Below are 26764 nucleotides of genomic sequence, written 5' to 3'. Positions count from 1 at the left end.
GGTAAAAGGACAGGTCCTCTTGTGGATCAAAAACTGGCTAATTAATAGGAAGCAGAGAGTGAGTATAAATGGGCAGTCTGGTCACCGCACCTCAAAAAGGATATTATAGCATTGGAAAAAGTGCAGAAAAGGGCAACTAGAATGAGTGGAGGACGGTAAGCAGTGGAGTGCCGCAGGGCTCATTACTGGGTCCCATGCTCTTTAACTTGTTCATAAATGATTTGGAGTTGAGAGTAAGCAGTGAAGTGGCCAAGTTTGCAGATGACACTAAATTGTTCAGGGTGGTGAGAACCAGAGAGGATTGTGAGGCACTCCAAATGGATCTGTTGAGGCTGGGTGAGTGGGCGTCAACGTGGCAGATGAGGTTCAGTGTGGCCAAGTGCAAAGTAATGCACATTGGGGCCAAGAATCCCAGCTACAAATACAAGTTGATGGGGTGTGAACTGGCAGAGACTGACCAAGAGAGAGACCTTGGGGTCGTGGTAGATAACTCACTGAAAATGTCAAGACAGTGTGCGATTGAAGTAAAAAAGGCCAACGCCATGCTAGGAATTATTAGGAAGGGAATTGAAAACAAATCAGCCAGTATCATAATGAAGAAGAAGAAGAAGATATTGGATTTATATCCCGCCCTCCACTCCAAAGAGTCTCAGAGCGGCTCACAATCTCCTTTACCTTCCTCCCCCACAACAGACACCCTGTGAGGTGGGTGGGGCTAAGAGAGCTCTTACAGGAGCTGCCCTTTCAAGGACAACCTCTGCCAGGGCTATGGCTAACCCAAGGCCATTCCAGCAGGTGCATGTGAAGGAATGGGGAATCAAACCCGGTTCTCCCAGATAAGAGTCCGCACACTTAACCACTACACCAAACTGGCCCTTGTATAAATCGATGGTGCGGTCTCATTTGGAATACTGTGTGCAATTCTGGTCACCGCACCTCAAAAAGGATATCATAGCATTGGAAAAGGTGCAGAAAAGGGCAACTAGAATGATTAAAGGTTTGGAACACTTTCCCTATGAAGAAAGGTTAAAATGCTTGGGGCTCTTTAGCTTGGAGAAACATCGAGTGCGGGGTGACATGATAGAGTTTTACAAGATTATGCATGGGATGGAGAAGACAGAGAAAGAAGTACTTTTCTCCCTTTTTCCACAATACAAGAACTCGTGGGTATTCAATTAAATTGCTGAGCAGTCGGGTTAAAACGGATAAAAGGAGGCACTTCTTCACCCAAACGGTGGTTAATATGTGGAATTCACTGCCACAGGAGGTGGTGGCGGCTACAAGCATAGCCAGCTTCAAGAGGGAGTTAGATAAAAATATGGAGCAGAGGTCCATCAGTGGCTATTAGCCACAGTGTGTATGTAATATATAAATTTTTTGGCCACTGTGTGACACAGCGTGTTGGACTGGATGGGCCATTAGCCTGATCCAACATGGCTTCACTTATGTTCTTAAGTAAGCATATATTTTAGAGATTACTCCTTTTGCATTGGTCACATGTTGCATTAGGATTTGTTCAGATTTCAACAACATTTTGGCCATAGTTTGCTTTACTGTAGAGTTTACAATTAAGTAGTGTAGTTGATATAGCAGAAACTAATTTAACTCTCCTTGCAATATTTTCTTCTAGTTGCATTACAGTAAGGGGAGTCCCATCTTCATAAAAGTCTCTCATTCTGTAAATACCCTTTTATTTCCATTTAACATAACTTTTTGGTTTATCCAAACAAGAAAAATTGGGATGCAGCATGAAAGGAAGCAAACTTTTTGTGTGCTGTATAGAAAGGGGTTCTCTGCCTATTTAAATATCCTACGTTCCCCCAGCAAAGACAATTTTCTTAATTCATGTCAGATTTTTCCCATCTGCCTCCATGCCCACCCATGACTTTATCAAAAGATCCATTTAAGTATGACACTAAAGTTCTCAATTGGTTTGCCTCATAATATTTGCTTATATTAGGTTCTCCCCATTCTCCTTGATCCATCCACTTGTATCTTATAACCTTAATAAGTCTTGGTCTTTAGTTAATAAAATTGGTGATTTTTTTTGACACCTGGCCAGGTCCTTTGGTGTGATAGTTATGGGAAGCATTTGAAAGAAATAATAATACTTTTGGGAGCTCCATCATTTTTATGGCCCAGCACAAATTCTATCCAAGATTGTCAAATGTATCTGGGACCATCTTTTAGTATCTTCTATTTGTAGGATAGCTGGATGAAAATTTAGCTGCTGTAATTTATTTAGATTCTTTGGAATAATAACTCCCAGATATTTAAATGAGCTGCTTTCTCAAGAACAGTTCTCTCGGAGCTCTCTCAGCCCCACCTACCTCACAGGGTGTCTATTGTGGGGAGGGGAGGGGAAAGGAGATTGTAAGCCGCTCTGTGATTCCGAGTAAAGAGCAAGGTATAAATCCAGCCTCCTCTTCTCTAATGCTTTTGTTCGATGGTTTTTTGATAGGAATATTGTTCTTCGAAAACATGATGATAATATTTTTTTTTAAAAAGTAAGCCTGGCAGCTTGCTGTTGTTCAACAGCAGCCACCCTGTGAGAGCCAGTGTGGTGTAGCATCAGAGTAGGGTCTGGAAGACCATGTTCAGATCCCAGTCTTGCTGTGGAAGCTGACTGGGCGAGTTTGGACCAGTTACATGCATTCAGCCTAATTTACCTCACAGGATTCATATGTGGATAAAAAGGAGGAAAGCATAATGTAAGCTACTTTGGACCCCACTGTGGAGAAAGGAAAGCCTCCACTGTGCCCAGAGAAAAGGTGTAGGATTCCCGCTGGTATCACTTCTATAGTCTCCCCCTCCACACGATTGTCTTTCATTTCATTTTGTGGCAGTGTATATGGGGCTATGGTGTCTGTCCTGTTGTTTGTTACAAGTCTTGTATTCCATTACCACCCCCTATTTTAAAAATCTCCTTACTCATACTACAGCAGAAGGACTGTATTCCTGCAGCAATTGAAGAGGCAATGGGAGACCTATTAATCCTCTAGTTCTGCTGCCTGTCGCACATAGAAACTGCTACATAGGCAATGTTATCCAATACAGTTCATGAACTGAAGTCCAGGCTGGTGTTTAGATGGAGCTATGCTGTAACTGAAGTGTCTCAAAATTAAAACCGGAATTGCATTGGTATGGCGGTTACTGGGAAGTGACTATTTGTAACTTATCCGAAGACGAAACATGAGCACTGCTGTCTAAAAATGTAGGGTGAGTTTGCACACTTCCTACTTCATACACTTCAAGTGGCTAAAAATAAAGCTCTGCGACTGTCTCCAGGCTAAGCTGGCAATTCTCCTATTCTCCCTTTCCAGTGCAGGCCCTCTTCGTGTCATTCCTCAGCGTTCTGTAATTCCCAGTGTTAGGCAAATTGCCCTAAAAATAGGGTTTGGGGGAATTTAGAGTGGTAGGCAATCTGCCTTTCAGCGAGATCAAAACCCTGTTTATACAGGAGGTATCTTCTTTGGAAGTTACCCAATAATGAGGCACTATAATCTAATAATCACAGGATTTTATTATAAAATAGAGGCAAACATACAAGGTTATAAAATCACACAACAACATACAGTCCTAATAAAGATAGGGTTGAAATAGACAGGGGTAAACACAAGGGTTGACAAACAGGGTAATAATTACCTATCATAGTCTTCGAGGAAGGCTCCAATGGCGACACAAAAGGAGATGGGGGATGGACCTTCAACTGATCAGGTATCGGGGGCGTATCTAACAGCGGGGTATGTGGTACTGTCAGATGCACACGTGTGGGATGTAGGGTCTGAGCTTATAAGGTCTCCCTTAAGCCCTTAGGGGGTAGGAGGGCAGAGGATTATGACACCGCGTCAGATGGGGCATGATGCGGTGTCACATGGTGTATTACCTCAGGAAAAGGGGAGGCTCCAGAATGACAGTTAGGGCAAGGTATGTGTGGAGGTGATTAAACAAGCTATTCAAATGTATCTGAAAGTTGACAATAGAGGGCCAAATTGGTACCTATGGTGACACCCGATTTACACAAAGAACTCTGGCTCTTGGGTGAAGCTGGTCTTCCTCTTCTGCTCTTCTGGCTAGCACCGTCCATTGTCTACAGTTCCGTTTGACAAAGACTTGGGCAGTCTGGCAGGATCCACGCCTAAGCTAAGCTTGATTGCCCTATGTAGATGTTTGAAACAGCTGTTGAGTACGTGAGCTTCTCGCTTCTCTGTCATGGAGTCTGGCACTGCAGGAAGATGGTCACTGATGATGTTAGCCTACCAACATGGCTTTCATGGTTAAAAGCTGGAAACCGCTTGCCCGGACAGTTCCTGGCGACGCGACTTCTTCCACTGCAACGGCTGAGATGGTGCATGCACAGAGTGTCTGGAAACCCATCTGTACTTCTGGCTAGCACTCTTCCAGAGATATAGAGTGCTGTTGTAATGCTGAGGCTGTTAGTATTCACATAAGTCTCTTTTAAAATGGTAGATAAAACCCACGTTTCACAGCAGATGTGTGTGAGTTGAATCTCCAGGCACCCTGGCAACCAAACGGGTGATTACGATGTCTGTATATAACTGAAATTTGAGGTCTCTTGCTCATACCAGAAACAGCATTTTGTGCATCAGTGTACTGGAATATCAGGAGAGAGGAAAGAAAATTCCATTCGGCCACTGGGAAGTTTAGCCTGGATCAAATCCTTGGTAGTAGACATATAAACCTAAAGTGCTTCCATCAGTATTGAGTAATCTCTGGGGTGTGATTCAGGTGAAATTTAAATGCTAAAATCCCTTTGGTTTTTAACAAGAAAGAACATGCTATAGGTAGGATAGCATAACTTCAACCGGATCCCTCCAATGCATCAATTAAAATATTGCTTGCAACAAGTAATCTGAAGATTGTACAATCTATGTATAAAATACAACTGGGGGTGGGGGAGGGAGACCATATTGAACACTGTCTGGTTCACATGCCCATACTGCTTTCCCAGTGTCATGTCAGTCATTTTTTGTTTGATTTTTGAAAAAAGAAATCACAGGTGACAATCCTGTTGTGGGGTGCAGGGAGAGATGTGACTTGTCTATTTTCCTTGTCTTGCCCATTTTGCTTTGGGTCTGTATTACAAATAGTTTGTACATGTGCAAATACTCTCACTGCTCTTCCATCGTTGTTCCATGCCCATATCCATTTGTCTGGCACATCCGACTGGAAAAAAGTAACAAGCAAAATATGAGCTTTCCTTGATTGCCTCAAATCTGTCATGATGGGGAAGCTCCATGCCTTGTTTCTAGTATTCCAGTTTTGTCTGTCTTGCCTGCCTGCCTGATAAACTGAGTATTATAATCAATTTGTCGTACTTTGATTTCCTGACCTAGATAGCTCAGGCTAGCCTGCTCTTGTCAGATCTTAAAAGTTAAGCAGGGTCAGCCCTGGTTAATATTTGGATGGAAGACCACCAAGGAAGTCTAGGATTTCTATGCAAAGGCAGACAATGCCAAATCACCTCTGAATATCCCTCGCCCTGAAAACTTGGTGGCACTCTTCAACCCTACTACTTTGATTTCTACATTCTTGCAGGGCCACCATGGAACTGTTGTTCTAAGTTCTGAGGCTGTAAAAGTTGCCAGAGGATGTAGTGATGGCCACAGGCATAGACAAATTTAAAAGGGATTCATGGAAGATGGGTCTATCATTGACTACTAGCCATGGTGACTAAAGGGAACCTCTATTTTCAGTTAACCTCTGAATACTAATGCCAAGAGACAACATTAGGGGGAGGCCTTGGGCTCTATGAACTGCTGTTGGCCCTCCAGCATAACTAGTTGGTCTAAGATATGAGACAGGATGTTGAGCAACATGGACCACTGGTCTGATCCAGCAGAACTCTTTTTATGTTCTTACGATGAATGCTCGGCAGTGACTGATGAATATCACCAAATATGCAGGCACAAGATGTTTGCTGTTAGTTAACTCAACTACAAACAGCCTGAGGGAGAGGACATAGTTTAGTGGCAGAGCATCTGGAGATTAGGTCATGTAGAAGATTACAGGTAAATTCAATCCCTGGCATTTTAAATTAAAAGAATTGAACAATAGGTCATGTGGAAGACTTCTACCAGAGGCTCTAGAGAGCTTCTGTCAGAGTAAGTAATACATATTTTTATGGACCAGTGGTCTGATTTATTGTTTGGCACTTCATGCGTTCAACAGGCTGAACATTGCACTGATCCTAGCTGGTGGTAAATGAATTTTTTAACTGGGTGCTGTAGCATTATACGCCACTGATGTCCCTCCCCTGGTGTCATACCTAACCTATTTGGTGCCTGGGGAGCATAATTTTTTAACACCCCCCCCTCCTCCCCCCTCCCCTGGATAGGCCCAGATAGTCTCATCTTGTCAGACCTCAGAAGCTAAGCAGGGCTGACATGGAGGCAGGCAATGGCAAACCACTTCCCAAAGTTTCTTGCCTTGAAAACTCTACAGGGTTACCATAAGTCAGCTGTGACTTGATGGCAACAAGCAAACAAGCAAAATCCATCACACCACTCATGTTCTGATCAGGCACTTGGGAGGGCTTTTGTTCTCCATTTTCAAGCCCTAGAGCTGACCACCCCAAATATCTAATAAGGCATTTTTGAGACCTAAGAATTTGCCTTTGTACTAACTTTTACCAACTAATCCTAACAAAACCATCACAAAATCGTGATCACAAACTTCATCAGACTGAATGTTAAGAAACACACTACCCCTCAAATAAGGTGCTCCCATCGTGCCCAAAGTTAAACCGAGAATCTCTGCAATATAAATTGAATGGAAGGGGGGGGGGATTTTGCATGTCCAGCAGTACCAGTGCAATCATAGAATGCACAGCAAAACCCAGTGGCATTGTAGCAAAAATTGTCTCCCCTTTTGCCGGGAGAATTTTAGAAGGGATCTAAACCTGAATTATCCCTGCCAGTGCTAACCCACTTTGTCACCCTGGTAATTCATAGGCTGGGCGGAGAATCTTAAACTGTTTCCACACAACATGGTAATGCATCTGTTAGAGAGCCAGTTTGATGTAGTGGTTAAGTGTGTGGACTCTTATCTGGGAGAACCGGGTTTGATTCCCTACTCCTCCACTTGCAGTTGCTGGAATGTCCTTGAGTCAGCCATAGCTATCGCAGAGCTGGAGGGCAGCTTCTGCAAGAGCTCTCTCAGGCCCACCTACCTCACAGGGTGTCTGTTGCGGGGGGGGGGGAAAGGGAAGGTATTGTAAATCGCTCTGAGACTGAGATTCAGAGTATAGGGCGGGGTATAAATCCAGTATCTTCTACATTGGATCAAATCCTAGAAGGTGAACCGTGTTGATGTAATTTGGCAGCAGATGAGTATCAATGAGAACAGATATGGAAACCCTAAGAAACAATCTGACTGATACGTTATATAATTTATGGCATATGAACATTTTTTCAAAAACACTGATGCTTTAAAATGTCTCTGCAGTTGTTTCTTTTAAATTAACTTTAATGCATTCTAAAACTTACCCCCCCCTCCCCCAGGCAGACATCTAGAATATAGTTCCAGAAGAATCAATACTTTCCATGAAGACTTCTCCTTTCCTCCTCCTGGTCAATTATGCCAATTTCCTTGGCTACTAGTCATAGGTGGGAGAAATCATTCTTCCATTTGAGCATGCTGAATTACCTCCTGCTGAACTGATCAGGAACCCTTGAACTCCGGAGAAAAAGAAAATTTTAAAAGGGCTAGAAAAATCACGGCCGCCATTTTGTCTATTTTAAAAACTTTAAAAATTAATATCTCGGACTAGGAAGCCCTGAGGACGGCGATTTTGGGTGCATTGAAAAGGGCATCTCCCAATCTTTAAGATCCAGTGGTTTATTTTTTAATTTGGAGAGATCAACTCGAAAGTTCATTTTGGCAGTAAGGGGAGTGGAATGTCAGAGCAGAAGCTGCCAAAACTGACACGCGCAAGGACTGCTTCACTTGCGGAGGGAAAAATGCCCAAAATACAAGAACAACTAGATACCATGGAGGCAAGACTGATCAAAGTGATGAAGGAGCTAATAGAAAATAAAAAGCAAGTAGTTAAAGAACTAGAGGTGGTGAAGTCAGAAATAAAGAGATTGAAGATCTTCGAAAGGACTCACAAACAATGTTAAAAAAAAGTACATGTGGTTGAAAATAAGATGAAAGATCAAGATTCCATGATTAATAAATTGCAGGAGAAAGCAGCACTGCAAGATTGCAAGTTAATGGAAAACCAGATTCGTTTGAGAGGAGTGCCTGAAAAGGAAGGTTCTGATTTAAGGACATATATAATAATAATCATTGCTGAGTTTTTAGAAATAGACTCTGATGAATCCAGTTATTTGTATGACTATATATATAGGGTTAATTCCCTGTATGCCAAGAAAAATAAATACCAAGAGATGTGGTAGTCAGATTTATTACAAGAGATATGGTGGGAAAGATCTTTAAAAAGCAATTTGAAAAAACACTGGAAATTGAGTGAAGCAGAGTAAGAATCATGAAATAGTTGCCAAGAAAAGTTAAATGACAGAAGATTTTATAAAAAGCTAACAGATAAGTTGCGGGATATGGACGTGAGATACAGATGGATACTGCCAGAAGGTCTAAGTTTTGAACATGGAGGAAAAAGGATTACAACTACAAATGTACTGGAACTGCGGAAGTTTTTTGAAGAAAATAGGGGATTTGGGGATACAGAATAAAAAGAAGAACCATTATGGATTACAAATTAATCTCTTGGAACGTAAATGGACTAAATTCACCGCAAAAAAGGAGGGCTATATTTTAATGGATAAAAAAACAAAAATGTAATATAATTTGTCTACAAGAAGTACATATTAAACAATTGGATTACAAATTTTTATGGAATAAACAATTGGGGGAAAAAATTTTTCCTTGGCCAAGGAGAAAAAAAAGGGGTGTGATTTTTTATGTTAAACAAGAATTAGATCCAAAATTGATTTTTAAGGACAGTGATGGCAGATATCTAGCTGTGGAAGTGACGATGAATGATAAAAAGATGTTGTTGTTGGGATTGTATGCCCCAAATGGGGCAAAAGATTCTTTTTTTAAAGATATCATGCAAAAATTAGACCAAGTGATCTATGATCAAATAATGATAATGGGAGACTTCAATGGAACAATTATAAATGATTTGGACAGATCAGGAAGAATAAGTAAGTAAGGAGGGAAAATTACCAAAGTCATTTTTTGATTTAGTGAAGCAAGAAAATTTGGAAGATACATGGAGGAAATTTAATCCCAAGGTGCGTGACTATACTTTTTTTTCAGCAAGGCATAACTCTTAAGAATTTATATGTTATGGACTACAAAAGATCTTGGATTAATGACGAAAAAAATAAAGATTCTTCCTAAAGTTGGGGCTGATCACAACCCACTGATGTGGTCAGCAAAAAATGTGAAAAAGACTAGGAGATGGAGAATAAATGAAGATTTACTACAGAAAACAGAGACAGTAGTGTCTCTAGAAAAAGAAACGAAAGCTTTCTTTCAAATAAATGAAAATGAGGACATTCATTTCCAAACTGTGTGGTATGCATACAAAGCTGTAATTAGAGGTCTTTTAATTACAATGAATAATAAAGACAAAAGACGTAAAGAGTAACAATTGCTGGATATTCAAAAAGAGATTGGAAAAAAGAAAAGGAACTTAAAAAAAGACCAGGAAAACAGAAAATAATAAGGGAAATTACAATATTGCAGAATCATTTGAGACATTTGTTAAATAAAGAGATAGAATGGAACCTTAAGAGATTACAACAGAAATCCTTTGAAGGAGCAAATAAACCTGGAAAATATCTGGCTTGGCAAATGAAAAAAAAAAAGGGAAAGTAAATTTGTTACTAAAATTGTATTGGAAGGTAAAGAAATAGTTGACCAAGCAGGAATTAAAAGGGAATTTTTAAAATATTATTCTAAGTTATTTCAAGGTCAAAAGGTGGATAAAAATAAAATAGATGCATATTTATAGAAAATTCAAGTAAGCCCCTTAACAGAAAATATGGAAAAGGTCTTAAATGAACCAATTGAAAAAATTGAAATTGAAGCAACGATAAATTTAATAAAATTGGGAAAGGCACCAGGTCCAGAAGGTTTCACAGCAAAATTAAGTCCTCACAGAAGTGTTAATACCAAAACTTCAAAAATTGATGAATACTATAAGGATTGATGGAAAAATACCAAATGCATGGAAGGAAGCAATAATTTTGTTGATACCAAAAGAAGATAGAGACACCACAAATGTAAAAAACTATAGACCAATTTCATTACTTAACAATGATTACAAAATATATGCTAGGATACTAGCAGAATGACTCAAACAGCATTTGAACAATTTTGTTAAAGAGGAACAAGCAGGATTACTCCCCAGGAGACAAATTAGAGATAATATCAGAATTGTCATAGACATTGTTGAATATTATGAGAAGCATCCTGAAAAAGAAGTGGCATTATTCTTTGCAGACACAGAGAAGGCCTTTGACAATGTGAATTGGGACTTTATGTTTGCAGTGATGGAGAAATTAGGACTTGGAAAGCTTTTATAAGAATGGTTAAGGCGATATATACTGAGCAACAAGCAAGACTCTGTATAAATGCAGATTTGACAGAGAAAATGATAATTAGGGTTTGTAGAATCTTTCGGGCTCAAGTGCCGTGTTCTACTGGAGAAAGTTTTCCTTCCAGACGTTTTGTTCTCAGCTGCGGAGAACATCCTCAGTAGCGTTGCAGCCGGAGCAGGCGCTCAGACCTTCTTGGCTGCTGTGCATTGAATGGGGCCAGGGCTGCTGGAGAGCTGCTATTTCTAGGCTGGAGGGGGTGTGGTGAAAGGGCAATTGGTTTGTGGATGTGCCCATTGTTTGGTGGGGCTTCCTGGAAGGGTAGTGATAAGGAAACTTATAAGTTTCTCCGCAGCAGGATGTTCTCCGCAGCTGAGAACGAAATGTCTGGAAGGAAAACTTTCTCCAGTAGAACACGGCACTTGAGCCCGAAAGATTCTACAAACCCTAATGATGTTACCAGCCGTGAAAACCTGAAATCTTTGATAAAATGATAATTAGTAAAGGCACAAGACAAGGTTGCCTTCTATCTCCATTGATATTCATAATGACGCTAGAGATACTATGCAAATACAAGAAGATAAAGGAATAGAGGGGCTGAAACTGAAGGGTTTCTCTTATAAATACAGAGTGTCTGATGATGTAATGTTTATTAATGAAAATCTCCTATCTATGACACCATTGCTGCTTCATAAAATTCAAGAATACGGAGAATTGGCAGGCTTTTATATAAACAAAGATAAATGAAAAATTTTGTGTAAAAATATGACAAAGAGTCAACAGGAAGAACTGCAAAGAGTAACAGAGTGTGAAGTTGCTTCAAAAGTAAGATATTTGGGTGTGGAAACTACCATGAAAAATATAGATTTGTATAAAAATAATTACGAAAAGCTTTGGCGGAAAATTGACAAAAATTTGATAAAATGGAATAAACTGGTCTCTGCTGGGCAGAATTGCTGCAATTAAAATGAATGTTCTACCAATGTTCGACATATAAACTGTTTTAAAATGCCGTATAGATGGTACATGACACCTAAGAAACTGGCAAAAATGAATAATCAGGTGTCAGACAGATGTTGGAAATGTAAAAAACGGAGAGTTTTCCAAAACAAGATAGAACGATGGTGTGGTATCTGCAAGGATATTGTATGCACAGTTATGGAAGCAAGATAAAGTACCAGAAAAATGGGATTGGATTTTAAAAGTTATGTCATGGAGTGAAATGGACAAACCGACAAGAATCTTAAAAGACTATGATTTGGTGAAGTTTAGGAAGGAATGGGAGAAATTTCAAAAATATGTTGAAAAACAATGGAAAGTAAAGGGACATTTAGTGATTTTTGATAATAGATGAATGGAGTGGAACAATGGACTAAAGTTTGCAAAAGGAAAATTTTTCCTTTGAAAAATGAAGATGAACTCATAGAGTTAATTCTTATTTTATGTTTTTATTTCTTCCATATTGTTATAAGGTTCGTAAATGGAGATTCTTGATTTGTTAAGTTACCTTGTTGGGTTTTTTAATTTTAAGTAAATACCGGTGGGGTCAAGATAAAGGGAGGGAGGAGAAGGGGGGGAAAGCGATGTATTGTTTTTATTCTGTATTATTTTTAAAATTTCTTATGGACTTTTATAACAATATATTGCAAATTAATAAAATCGTTTTAAACAGGAACCCTTGAACCCCAGAGTCTAATGGGGTGAGATTTTAACGTTCTTCTCATAACAACAAAGATGGATAAGAAATGGAATGCCCCTGGTCAAGTGCACACAATCATTATTCTGTCCCTAGTGCATCCTGGACATAGCCTGGATCAACATAGAGTCACCAACTCTGGTTTGGGAGATTCCTGGAAATTTGGTGGTAAGTCCTAGTACAGTTGCCATGAAACCAATGGGGGATGGGAGGACTTACCAGGAGAAAGAGAAAGACCCAGGTCACGTCACCAGCATCACTCAGGAAGTGATGGCAGCAACTTCTGGGCAACACTCTGGTATTTGGGCAAAAGCCTTATCGTAAAACTGGCTTTTACCATAGAATTTTGCCCAAATACCAACCTGGAAGTCGCTGTTTAGATTATGTCACTTCATGTGCAACCCCACCAACATGGTCTAGGCCTTTCTGTTTCTACCGGTAAGTCCCTCTACTAGCCAGCTAATCAGTGGTTGAGCCAGCAGGGTGGGGTTTAGGAAGAAGAGGGAGCTCAGCAGGGTATAATGCTCCAAAAGCAGCCATTTTCTCCAGGGCAGTCGATCTCTGTCATCTGGAGATCAGTTATAAACCAGGATATCTCCATGCCCCACCCGGAGGTTGGCAACCCTACATTCACATGAACAAAATCTTGCAGTAGCTTGCAAAATTTCAACCTGCTTGAGGTGAACCAGCTGGGCAATCCAGTTGCTCCAGGCACAGGTTTGTAAACCAACTGCAGCCACCACAAGAAACATTCCTTATAGATGGGAAAGCAAGTGTGTAAGTGTGTGGGGTGGAATTTTCCCAGAAAACTAGCTGGAGGAAACAGCATTGCGCAACTCTTTAATTCCACCTCCAAAAGATAAAATGGTATGATCTCATGTCTGCTGACCTGAGCACCGTGGAGCTCAGGGTGCTCAGGGTTTACAGATTATGTGGGGAAACAAATGCTGATTTCCTGACTAGCCTCATGATACCTCATGGTATTTCTCTCATACACAACACTCCACAAACACCCACAGCTGATGCTCAAATTATTTGTGCATTATAAGGTTCCAAGAGGCTGAAATGCATGAAGTTCCAAAAAGCTGCATTTAAAACCACTGCTTTGTTTTGCAAGTTTGCAGAAGCATAGTTCAAGTGTGGCTTTTGTCCAGCTGGGTTTCTGCTGTTCTCCGTTGCCAGTCTTCCCTCCTGGCCCACAGCTTTTTAAAAAGTGTGACAAAGCAACACACAACATATGTATAGGCTTCCCAAATTCTTACAAGTTTCCTTCCTATTTGAAGATTTCATTTAGCTCTATGGAACATTTAGGAAGTGTACATTTAGGCTGTACATAATTTGCTGTACTGTGTAAAGATGCTTGGTGAGGGCAAGGAGGAGGAAGCCTGATATACTCAGAGCCTTTGGCATTTTCTTCTTTCTTTTCTCCCCACCCTCTCTGATTCTTGGTGTTTATCCCTTATATGAGCACATCAAGAGAGCCTCAGGGTCAAGAGGAAAGAAGGGGAGAGGCTGTGGCTGTGCGCCTTTTGAGTTCTCTGCCCTTTATATGAACCCATTGTACTTTTGTGAATGATCTGCTACTTTGCATAAATTTTGAGAACTCTGGCATGAATTTATTGAGCAAACTAAAAGCCTTCATTGGTGCTTTCCTTATGTAAAATGAATGAATTTATTTCCAGGATATGTTTTATATGCTTAACTTGCTGCGTATATAGGTGACCAATGTCTCCTGCATCTCTCATTTTCTATGTTCTTTTAGTTCCTAGCTTGGGTTTGTGGCAGAGTAGAAAGTTGGATTGGGGTAGGTTTATCTCTGTTTGTTTGTTGTGTATTGGAGTATTGCTTGGTGGGAATGTTAAGTTCATGGAATAGATGAAAAGGATAGTTTCTGTTAACACTACTCTCTTGCCTATCAATTCTGCTCCTGGATACATGAGCCCAGCCTACGTTGCCAGCCAAGGGCAAATGGCCTTTGTTAACAGTGCAGTGTGTTACTTCCAGCTGCATAATCAGAAGTGATGTCACCCGTTTAGATTTACCCAAAGCTTTGCAGCAGGAAATGGCATTGTGATGCTGGTAGGCACCATTTTGCTTCCCCATTGGCTTCTCATGTCCTATGGAGCAGCACTGGGTAACAAAGGTGACTGGCCTGCTTAGCTAGCCCGTTCCCAGATCTGTGCTTTCTAAGAGCAGGTTACCCTAGGTTCCGGTCTACTGAAATCCCATGGAACTAGCTCATGGTTTTTTTTCCTCCATTGAATTCTTAAGCGGTATTTATGAATAACTTTGGGCCTGTGCTTGAAGTAAAGCTGAATTTGGCACAGCATTTCATTTTTCCTGATACAATGTATGGCCTCTTCCAGTTTGATTTCTTCTTCCTTTTACAGAATTACACCCTTGCACAAGACCTTTCCATCTTACAAGAGTTACAAGATGGATAAATTTCTAAGCAGAGCAGGATTTATGCTCCAACTAAGTATAGTGTAGTTTGGGGTTCAGATCATGAAGGGCTCCTAAATATGAAAAAATACTAAAAATTACCAAATTACTATTTTCTTTGGTACTGTTATGGAGCCTTGACGTGTCCTATTTGGGCACTGTCAGTCCTGATGCCCCAGTCATTTGATGCATGGAAGCAGCTGACTTTACTAGTGATATGTAATAGACAGAGTATCAAACTAGGATGTGGGAGACTTCTGCCATGGAAGTTCTCTGAGTGACCTTGGGCCAGTTACTCTTTCACAAACTAATCTGTTTCACTAGGCTATAGTGAAGATGGAAATGGGAGTTGAGTCATGTATGTCACTCTAAATGGGAAAGTAGGGGTTAAAATTCTAGCAGACATAACTGTCGGGGCTTTTTCTGCAGAAAAAGCCCAGCAGGAACTCATTTACATATTAGGCCACACCCCGTGGCATCACCATTGTTTCACACAGGGCTTTTTGTGGGAAAAGCCCAACAGGAACTCATTTGCATATGCCCCGAGACAGCTGTAACTGCATTCCTGTGTGTTCCTGCTCAAAAAAAGCCCTGATAACTGTAGTCCCCGGATCCAACTAAAGATCCCTGTATTGCTGTCCATATCAGAAAGGCCAGGGTTAGCCTGTATTTTTTATCATCACCTAACACCTTTGTTCCAGTTGTAACTTCCTGTTTCAGTTAATAAGACTTGATCCCTTTGCATCCATAATGATCAAGATATATTGGTTACCATTTTACCTAGGGAAGGAACCATGACTTAATAAGTAGAACATCTGCTTTGCATGCAGATAGTACCAGATTCAAACCCTGGCAACCACTGTTAAAAGGATCGGGTAGCTGATGATGTGAAAGACCTCTGCTCAAGACCCTGGAGAATTTCTGCCAGTTAGAGTAGACAAGAGTGGCGTTAACATTCCAATGATCTAATTTGGCAAAAGGGCAGCTTCAGGTGCTCACATTTTTGGGACCCTGGTAGTTTCAAGTCCAAGAGCACCTTTTGAGGCCAACAAGATTTTGGGAATGTAAGCTTTTGAGAAACAAAGCTTGAAGGGAGTTTTGACTCTCAAAAGCTTATATCCCCAAAATCTTGTGGGTCTTAAAGATGCTACTGAATCCAAATCTAGCTATTCTACTGCAGATCAACAAGCTACTCTCTGAAACTGACAAGATTGATTGTGTTGCCATTGTCAGCCAGATAGTGTTGTATTGGCATGGCTTTTTTGGGGTAGAAAAAAACAAGTAGGAACTCATGTGCATATTAGGCCACACCCCCTGACCAAAAATTATAGTTTGTGAGCTATTGCATAAATTAGTTTGCTCTGGGGCCATTTATTCTTAGCTAAGACAAAAATGTGTGAGCCAGAAGCTAAAAACTTTGAGCTACCTCACATTAACTCAGATTAGAGGGAACACTGCCCCTGATCTCACCATTTTTCCACACAGGACTTTTTTGTAGAAAGAACCCAGCAGGAACTTATTTGCATATTAGGCCACACTCCCTGACACCAATCCAGCCAGAACTGCATTCCTGTGCATTGCTGCTCAAAAAAAGCCCTGTGTATTGGACTTTTCCTGTCTTCAGAGAACCTTGTTTGCTATGCGAGTCTTATGGGTCCTAGACAAATTCTTAACACTCTGTGTTACCTAAATAGGCCCTTTTTTTTAACCTGGCCAAGAATTTTGGCCTCTCCAAAGTGTGTAACAATTTCACTGTGGTAAAACATAACTTCTTTTAGTTTTTTGGCACAGTGAGCTGTCATGTGCTTACTATTTATAATTTCTGAGTTCTGGGTTTACTGACAGAGATAAAGTAAGATTAAACTGTATTGAGAGGATATTTTAAAAATCCCCATAGTGATTAAATGTGTGAATTTGGTTTTGTATCCAGACACAGTATTGATACCTTGGTCCTCGCTTTGTAAATGTATTTGTTATTAACATGCAGGACTGGGTTATAAAACGTATTCTGTATCAGGAAGCATCTCATTTCTGGAAACCAAAAATTTGATGTGTCCTGTTTCCTTCTCCTGGGCAGCCATTCCATTTTGCTGCTGGTTGCAAACCAGTTCTCTGTTGTTCTTCAAGTGATGCTTCTTGGAGAATACATCTGCATTGCATTGCATTGCTTGTATGTGGGAAGTCCTCTTGCAGCTTCTGTAACTTCTTGGCTCTTTGTCCCTAAGCTTCTTAGAACTAAGTAGCTCTTCTGGGAAGAATGCTGTGTTTCTTTACAAACTTCCTCCCATAGAGATAATGGTGGAAAAGGTCTGTGGAGTTCACAACTGCCTTGAATTCTTTTAGAATGGAGCAATAGTTTTTCTCTGCAGCATTAAAATTCCTAAATGAACCTTGTGTTTAAGCTATGTTGGTAATTCTGGGTCAGTCAATCAGCAAGCAGAAAAAACTGAATAATAGTCTACCCCAGGGCTTGGTCCTTACTCCTGTCCCCCCACCCCCCACATTTTTACATCTTTGATGTTCCTGAGATGCTATCCAGAAAGTTTGCTAATGCTAATGTCATGGTGATTGCAGTAAGGCATAAATCAATCGAAAGGATTGAAGAAATACTGACTAGGGACATCAAAATTTTTGCTGACTTCTACCATAAATGGCGGCTTATCCTAAGACCAGGAAAAACAGAATGTTCTTGTTTCCATCTCAATCACAATCTTAGCAACTGTGATTTGAATGTCTACCTTAATGGAACCCAAATTACACACAACCATATAACTAAGTACCTTAGCATTATCCTAGACAGGACTGGGAGCTATAAACACCATCTTATCAATGCAGTAGCGGAAACACGCCTACAAAACAACATTCTTCAAAAATTATGTTGCACATCTTGGGGTGTGTCTGCTGCAACACTTAGATGCTCAGCTTTGGGGTTAGTGTTATAGTACTGTGGAATATGATGCTTCAGTGTGGTTTGACAGACCCCACGTCCACAAACTTGATGTCCAACTCAATACAACAATGAGAAGCATCTGTGGATGTATTAAACCCACTCCAACCCATTGGCTACCCATGTTTTGCCATATTGCTTCCCTGCATCTCCCAAGAGAAAATGCTCTTCTTCATGAATATAGAAAGATAATTGAAAACAGAGAGTTGCCCATCCACAAAGACACGGCTGACAGGAGCCTATCCTGATTAAGATCCCAACACCCAGCAATAAGATCTGCACAAATCCTGTAATCACAAAATGTTGATCTAGGGAATGAATGGTGTAAACATGGATGCAGTCAGTTCCACCCAATACCTATAACCTGATAATCCAATATCCATAACTTGAGAGGCTTGCCATGTAAAGTATGGAAGATGACTAATAGAATATGGTCTGGCTTTGGCAGCTGTACAGCCTTGTTGTTTAAATGGTGCAAAGTACCAGAACCCAAATGTGATTGTGATGCTGCCTGCCAAACCATTTTCCATCTGTTACAGGAATCTGAGCATTGTACTTTCCAGGGTGATGTGGCAGGGCTTCCTGAACTCTCTCCAGCTGCGATTGAGTGAAAATTTAGATATTAGTCTGCATACCCGTTGTATCAACTTGGTTACATATTTTTATATTATTATATGCTTCCTATGTATAACTCAGCTATATGATAAATAAATATTTATGAATGAAGGCAAAGAGGCACTGTCCCATCTGCTTCTTCACATCGGCTCCTCAAGAGAGACCTTGCATCCCCAAATGTTTTCTATTCAGCCAACTTGTAAGAGAGATACATAGACCTTCTTCAACCTTTGGCAATCTCCTTCAAATATTTGGAGAGATCTCCCACTCAGTAGACTCAGAAATATAGTATAGTGGTTAGAATGTCAGACTAGTATCTAGGAGACCCACACTCATTTAGATAACATTAGCTGCCAATTTTGTACTGTAGTTTAACAAAAGAACAGTTGCCTATAACACTGTTTAGTTCCCATCTTGTTTTAGTCTTGGCTTGATTTTAATGTGGTATTGGCATGTGTTAGAACTTTTTGTTAAGGAACCAAAGCTACAACATTTCTTACTACCGCTTATGAATCATTAACTCTCCATAAATAGTTCCGTTGATACCGATGAAAGTCAAAGGACTGCAAAGTTTTAAAACCTGTTTTTGGTTCATAAGTGGGCGGCAAGTACTAAAACTACTTTGTCATTGTGGCAATCATGTCATGTTCCACCCAAGGCTAATATCCTTTGTTAGCTATCTGCCAACTAGGATGTTTATATAATCTTGTTTTTATAGTTGTCGATCTCTGTTTTCTACTGCCTTGGAATGGATTTCTGAAAAATTAAGGGCCTCTTCATTGCTTGCTTATTTAAAGTCTGCTCTCTCATTTTCATTTAAAAAAAATTAGGACAGCGTAGTTGTTTCTTCATTTGAATCCCTGGGGGGGGGGTATCCCATAGTAAAAGGAAACTGCAATCGTATTTCACGTAAAAGTAGTCTTTATATTGGCCAAGATCTGTGCTGATGATAGTCTGTGTGCTTTGTTCTAGGAAGTGTAGAATATATTGGGTTGTTTTTTTAAAAAGATCCCTCTTCCACACACAGCAAGTTCCTACTAGTCTGTTTCACATAGTTAATATAAGATAAGAATGCAACAACCAATGTCCTTCTAGTCCAGCATCCTGTCCCATGCAGTGGCCAAACCAGTTCCTCTGGACAACCAGTAACAGGGCATTGAGGTTGAGGCCTTCTCCTTATATTGCCTCCTGGCTCCGTGATTCAGAGATTTCATGCCTCTGATTGTGGCACTAAATGTGCCAAGTTCCCATTGATAAACTTATCCTCTATGAATCCATCTAATTCCCTTTTAAAGTTGTTTGTTCCTGTGGCCATCACTAAATCCTCTGGTAGCAAATTCCACATTTTAATCACTCTGTATAAAGTAGTGTTTGTTCCTGTGGCCATCACTAAATCCTCTGGTAGCAAATTCCACATTTTAATCACTCTGTATAAAGTAGTGTTTCCTTTGTGTGTCTTACTGCCCATCAACTTCATTGGATGCCCTCGAGTTCTAGTACTTTGGAAGAGGGAGAAAAAGTTTAGTCTCTTCACTAGGGATGAGCACAAACTGAACCATGAAGCATAATTCATCACAAATGTTGCCCTATTCGTGGTTCATGACAGGTCTACTGTCATGAACTCCCATTAACTTTTAAAGTAGTTTCTGGTGGTTCCTGGATGGAGCAAAAAGCAGGGGTTTAAAGGAACTCCATGTCCCTGCTTTCTGTTCCCCGCACAACACAGCTGTTTTTCAGGCTGTCTTCAGTCCCTTTAAAGAGCAGCTTGCTCCCTGTTGTTCAGCTGTTTTTCAGGTTTTCTGCAAGTCCCATTTCTTTTCTTTGTCAAGCTGACTTGGCTTCAGGTGATCCATAGTGGGGCTTGAAGGGATGTTCAGAGGTGGCTTTTTATTGCTTGCCTCTGCCTCAGCCAGTTTGGTTTAGTGGTTAAGTGTGTGGACTCTTATCTAGGAGAACTGGGTTTGATTCCCCACTCCTCCACTTGCAGCCGCTGGAATGGCCTTGGATTAGCCACAGCTCTCACAGCCCCACCTACCTCACAGGGTGTCTGTTGTGGGGGTGGAAGGTAGATGAGGTGGTAAGCTGCTCTGAGATTCAGAGTGAAAGGTGGGGTATAAATCCAGTATCATCATCTTCTCACAACCCTAGTATTCCTTGGAGGTTGCCCATCCAAATACTAGCCAAATATCACCCTGCTTAGTTTCTGAAATCTGATGAGATTGAGTTTGCCTGACCTATTCAAGTTAGAGCTGGAACTGCAGTCCCTTTTAGTGGGGTTTACAGGGCCATGATCCAATTAGGTTCACAAACATCCTGGTTTGGTTTGTGGTTCAGCCATGACTCACATGCTGAACCACATTTTCCCAGTTAAAACAAACATATGAGGCTGCCTTCTACTGAATCAGACCCTGGGTCCATCAAAGTCAGTATTGTCTTCTCAGACTAGCAGCGGCTCTCCAGGGTCTCAAGCTGAGGATTTTCACGCCTACTTGCCTGGACCCTTTTTGGAGATGCCAGGGATTGAACCTGGGACCTTCTGCTTCCCAAGCAGATGCTCTACCACTGAGCCACCGTCCCTCCCCTGCTTAGTTCATGCCTATCTGTACTCTCCACCCCATGCATAAATTTTCAAAACATCTACCATGCCCCTCCCCCTTCATCTCTTGTCTAAATGGAAAAGTCCCAGACTCTTCAGTCTTTCCTCATAGGGAAGATGCTCCAACCCCCTAATCATATTGGTTGCCCCCCTCTGTACTTTTTCCAGATTTGCAATGTCCTTTTTGAATACAATGACCAGAATTTTACACATTATTCCAAATGAGGCCACATCATAGATCAATATAGGGGCATTACAATATCTGCTTCTTTATTCTCAGCCTCTTTTCATAATAATCTATAATATACAGTTTGCCTTTTTCACCACTGCAACACAGTGGGTTGATACTTCATTGAGCTATCTATTATGACCTCAAGATCTTTTCCCCTCTCAATCTCAGCAAGTTCAGACCCCATTCACCTATAGTTGAAGATGGGATTTATTTTAACCATATTTTTATCACAGTTCTGCCAGACATGATACTTTTGTGACTTCGATGGTAAATTTTAAATATTTTATTTATTTTAAGTATTTATAACCCAATTTATCTTTGTGGGCCCAAGGCATCTAACAGCAACAAGAAATTGCAAGGAACCAAAAGACAACACAACACTCCGTTAGCAAGATTATGAATGTAGCCAGATCTGCCAAAACAGTTTCTCTTCTATTCAGATAGATCCAGGTGGGCAGCCATGTTGGTTTGAAGCAGTAGAGCAAAGCAGGAGTCAAGTAGCAACTTTCACACAAAAGCTTACATTCTGAATAAAACTTTGTTGGTCTTAAAGGTGAACTTGACTCCTGCTTTGTTCTATCCCTTCTATTCAGTTGCCCTTGAATTGAAACTGTTTTGCCTTCCTACATGCAGCAAGTGAAGTTGCCATATACACCCCCTTTGGTAGGCCATTCCAGAGGCCTAGAACTATATCCCCGCCCCGACAAAGCTATAGCTTGTTGCTACACAAACAATCTAAAGAGAGGGCATCACGAGAAGGCTTTCTAAGAAATTAATGAGCATGAGGCAATATACTGGGAGATGTGTTTTTGACAAGTACAAGCTCCCTAAATTGAGGAGAGCTTTAAAAGTAATAGCCAGCACTATATTAATAACTATAATTATTTTTTAAATCCCAGCTACCTAAAGAGTATTCAAAGTGTCATAGAAGTGAACCCAGCTGTGCCCAGACAGAATCTTGAATGCCTAAAAGTGATGCTGTCTTCTAAGAAACGGAAGTATATTTCTAGCCCATCCATATGATCATGAGTCAGTTCAGATGTAATGTTAATCAGAACTAGAACATACGGTTCCATTGCCTTTCTCAAAACCACAGTCCAGTTGTGAACAATGATTGAACTGAGTTGCAGTTCTGTTTCTGGGAAAACCTCTGTTTGCCTGGGTCATATATAACCACAAGCTATGATTTTCTGAAAGAAAATAAGGGAGTTTGAGTATCCAAGGATGTGATGGAGGCATACCCAAACCCAAGCATTGCTTAGGAAATTAACTGAGGAGCATAGTTCAATCTGGCAAAATGCTATTCGGAAAGCAAATAGAAAGAACTGTAGGGCAGGAATGACCCTAATCTCCTGGCCACTGCCACTATCATGTGCTGTGATTCTCAGTTGGGGTTGCTGCTGCTGGGAAGGGCTTCTTCTTTGTCTTGCGACCATGAGCAGAAGAACAGTGTCGAGGGGAACTGTCCCTTGACCCAGCCCTGTAGCATGAGCATCAGACATAGACAGGAAAGTGAAAATCTGTGGGAGGGGACAGAGAACTTGGGAGGTTTTCTCCCCCCCCCCAAGGACTCTTTCATTCTCTCCCAACCTAGCACATACACACCCAACTTTCTAGCATAGGTGGTGCTGTGGAAAGGGCAGAGCTGTGCTCAGTGGAGAGACTGAGTTGTGTGGTGTTCACACTTGCTAGATTTCGGCTGGGTGCTACAAAAAGAACTTTTCTCAAGGGCTGACTGCCTAGCAACCTAGGATAACCTTTTCTAACTTGTTACATGCATTTTTGGACTGTATGATGGTATAGCTTATTCAGTCAAGATATGTCTGTTGTGTAGATTGTGTGGGTCAATCTGTACACATATGCACCAGAAGGATAGTCCTGTTGCAACAGGTGACTCTGGGGGCTTTTGGTCTCTTTCATTTGGTTGAGTCCAGCCCCAGTTTATAGTTCAGAAGCATCATTATCTTTTGCTGCTGCTGCAGTAGCCACAGAGTAGCAGCCAATCAGTAAGGGTTGATTGACCCTCCTGTTCCCTGAGGCCATCATGTAGTTATGACTCTATTAGAAAACAGTATGCTACATGCTATCAACAGAATTCTCTGCCTGTGGTGCGGTGACGTTATTTTAAATCAAACAATCCGGGCTGCTATGTGTCTGCCTTGTGCTGATATCATGTGTGTGCACATAACCTAGTGGACAACTCCCACTTTCTCCAGACTTCTGATTGGCTTAGCAGAGAGGCTGTGCCCTATAAATACCCCTCTTGCTCATCTATCTTCCCTTTTGCTTTGCAAAACCACTGGCAGGAAAGGAGGTAAGCTGAACAGGAAAAGTGAGAAGTGCTTGGTCCCGCTGACTCATATTACTACTCTGGAAGGGGTGTGGGGAAGAATGCAAGCCTTTTTAAAAGAAGATAATAAAATGCATTATTATTTTAAGTAAATAAATTGTCTGTAATTTTAGTTTCTTCTCAAGGAAACCAGATACTAAAGGTGGAATGGCCGGGTTGCAGCTTTAGCAGAATCGTAATAACTGAGGATATTTTTCCCTGCTAGGGCTGATTGCTTATCTTATCAGTGATCTATATGAAAATTTTATATTTGATCAGATTTGAGCCCTTTCTGTCAGTTACTGTTTTAGCTAACCAGCATTCTAGTTTGGAAGCACCTACAGAAGGATTGTATCAGAGCTATGGTGATGGTATTCCTACATGTCTTAATTCCATGGCTCTGGGGAAAGTTGCTATTACTTCAGCAGTGCTTGGGATCAGCAGTCTGAACTCTTCACCCGTGCATCAGATTTACAGCCAACAGGTGTAATCTTGCTTGTTCTGGTTGGCTCTGAAAACTAGTAACTCTGATACATATTCCAACAGATATGGGAAAGAATGGAGCATTGTGCCTTTCCAAACACTTCATTAGTAACCATTAAAAATATTTCTGATTAGAAATGCAACTTTGAAAGGTGCTGCATATTTTTAATGTGTTTTGTGCCTGTTCTCAGATAACTTTAGTGTTTGACACAACTTAACTATCAACCTTTTTTTCCCTTTGGTTCCTGCAAAGTTGTGCAACACTTTCTGTCAATCAAGTTAATTGCACCAGTTCAGAAAAAAGGTGGTGTGAGATGATGCATAGCTTCTACCTCTCTAACATAGCACCTGTTTGTTTCCATGATCCTTGTGCAGGAGGGTGACTGACGGCTTGTGTCTCTTGTTTGTCAACAAAAAGTATGTGATTGGGATTTTCCACCTACTGTTTTGGGCAGGCTCTATAGTTTCCCCTTTGTTTGCAGGAGCTAGGGGAACAATTGGCAGAGTTGCAAAATGGCTTTGGTTTATGGCAAGTGAATGCAGTCCAGTATACAACTGAATACTAGCTCTATACTCACTCTATACAAATGGTTGTCAGCAGGGAAATCCTTAAGCAAATAACATTACTGAGTCAGAATTTTCCATAGGAATATCCACTGCTGGCTTTTGTGTTAATTCTGGCATATCCCAATCAGGCAGTTGTATGCAGAGGTTGTCCATTTTAGTTTATAAAGCATATTGGTAATTCAGAGAAGCCTGGGTTTCCCAAAACAGTAACTTAATGTAAATGTTACCATACAGTAAAGTTTGGCAGTTGTTGAAATGGCTTATTAAGTGACTGTAACTTTCTGCTTTCTTTCAGGGCAATTGAAGTGGGTACAATGCCAGTCATTAGGAGCCTAAGCCGAGCGGTCAGACAGGTTTTGCAGAGACCAGGCTGTGGCTGTCAGGTTGCTGTCGTGCCGGTTCGGTGTCATGGTTTCTCACCCCGGCAGGTAACCTCAGATGCCAGTTTTCATTCTGTATCTTTCTCAGAAACAGATCATCCCAGAGTATTAATTACAGGTCAGTATACTTTACTACTGTTGCAGACTGTTTTTCTCTGAAGTATTCGAATTCCCTTATTGCTAATCATATCAAGCCACCTTCATTGGTTTGTATGAAAATGTATGATTAGGGAAGCGATGATGATCTCATAGGCCACCTCCTTTTGCACAAGGTAGGCCATATGCATAGCCTAGACAAGGATAGCAAAAGTAGAGAGCAGAACTAAACAAGGAATGTCGCTCCAAGCATCTTGTTAAGTAGGTAGCTCTTGTATTCTTCTTTCTAAATGTAGGCCTAGTCTCCCATCAATATGCAATGCTAAATGGGTACTATAACATTTGATTGATTTTCAGTCCTAGATTATACGTATGTGTTGCAGTTTTCAGCTGTAGGAATAGAACTACTAGAAATGTGTACTCTTTGAGCCAATATGCTAGATTGGGCTATAAAGCAATTCCCATAAAATAGGGTACTAATTGTTTTGCTGCTCATTAGCACTCTGTCCTACCACATGGTGGTAGTATAAATAAAATTCCTGATCTGATCATTAAAAATGGCCATTGCAAGTGGTGGGTCACAACTGGAACAGCAGCAGACATTTTGATGTTCATTGTGTTTCCTTAAGAGCAAATGCTGACATTTGAACCATGCTAAGTTTGATCCTGGTTGTAGAAACAACTCAAAAAGGGCTTCAAGACAATAGCTACACACTGAAGTATTCTTAACTTCTAGTCTGTTTGTCCATACAAATATAGTCCCAGCAGAAATATACAGATCTTTCTCCAGTAATTATTTGTGCAACATAACTGCCTCCCCCGCACCCCCAGCCTTAGGGTTTGGCAAGCACTGAATTAATTTATTTTGATTTACCTCCTCTCGTTCTTGACGTTTAGGGGGACTAGGCCAGCTTGGAGTAGGACTTGCTAAACTCTTGAGGTAAGTTGTAACTTCTTGATTCTTCTGACAGATAGTACCTTTACTGGCATAATAAAAAACATAGAATAACATTTGAAATCAATATACAAGTCTGGTCATATATATATGAAAGTTAAATACATATGGTTAAAAAGAAAACAAATTTTATAACAGAATATTATTAGATCTAATTTTCAGAATATCTTCTAAAAATTTTACAACTTCTGTAGTTATTTCCACTACCAAAAACGACAATTGTTTCTTAGATCAATTACATAGGATAAATTTTTAAACAAGTTTCTGTGTAGGCTCTTGATTTATAGCAAAATATGTGTTTTAGGACAAGATTTCTGTTAACCTTCAAATCAGTTTTTTATGTTCTGGTCACCGCACCTCAAAAACGATATTATAGCATTGGAAAAAGTCCAGAAAAGGGCAACTAGAATGATTAAAGGGTTGGAACACATTGAAGAAAGGTTAAAACTCTTGGGGCTCTTTAGCTTGGAGAAATGTCGACTACGGGGTGACATGATAGAGGTTTACAATATTATGCATGGGATGGAGAAAGTAGAGAAAGAAGTACTTTTCTCCCTTTCTCACAATACAAGAACTTGTGGGCATTCAATGAAATTGCTGAGCAGTCAGGTTAAAACAGATAAAAAAAAGTACTTCTTCACCCAAAGGGTGATTAACATGTGGAATTCACTGCCACAGGAGGTGGTGGCGGCTACAAGCATAGACAGCTTCAATAGGGGGTTAGATAAAAATATGGAGCAGAGGTCCATCAGTGGCTATTAGCCACAGTGTGTGTGTGTATATATATATATTTTTTTTTTGGCCACTGTGTTGGACTAGATGGGCCATTGGCCT

The 26764-nt window shown here is 40.6% G+C and overlaps 1 protein-coding gene across 2 annotated transcripts in view; it reads left to right on the top strand.

The window, feature by feature from the left end:
- The window catches only part of LOC132579530 (L-threonine 3-dehydrogenase, mitochondrial-like), a 47156-nt gene that overhangs the window by 9990 nt on the left and 10402 nt on the right, over positions 1 to 26764 (top strand). The window contains exons 1-3 of one of the 2 annotated variants that reach the window (XM_060249972.1): positions 23405 to 23434; positions 24795 to 24997; positions 25873 to 25915. In XM_060249972.1, coding sequence (XP_060105955.1) covers positions 24814 to 24997; positions 25873 to 25915 — 227 coding nt within the window. In that variant the 5' untranslated portion in view covers positions 23405 to 23434; positions 24795 to 24813. Of the gene's footprint in view, positions 1 to 23404; positions 23435 to 24794; positions 24998 to 25872; positions 25916 to 26764 lie in introns of those variants that run through there. The other variant, XM_060249980.1, reaches the window with a different exon arrangement.

Source organism: Heteronotia binoei, chromosome 1, assembly GCF_032191835.1.
Source record: "Heteronotia binoei isolate CCM8104 ecotype False Entrance Well chromosome 1, APGP_CSIRO_Hbin_v1, whole genome shotgun sequence".
NCBI lineage: Eukaryota > Metazoa > Chordata > Lepidosauria > Squamata > Gekkonidae > Heteronotia > Heteronotia binoei.
The sequence above is the reverse complement of the archived record's forward strand: the minus strand, read 5'-3'. Positions and strand labels throughout refer to the sequence as shown.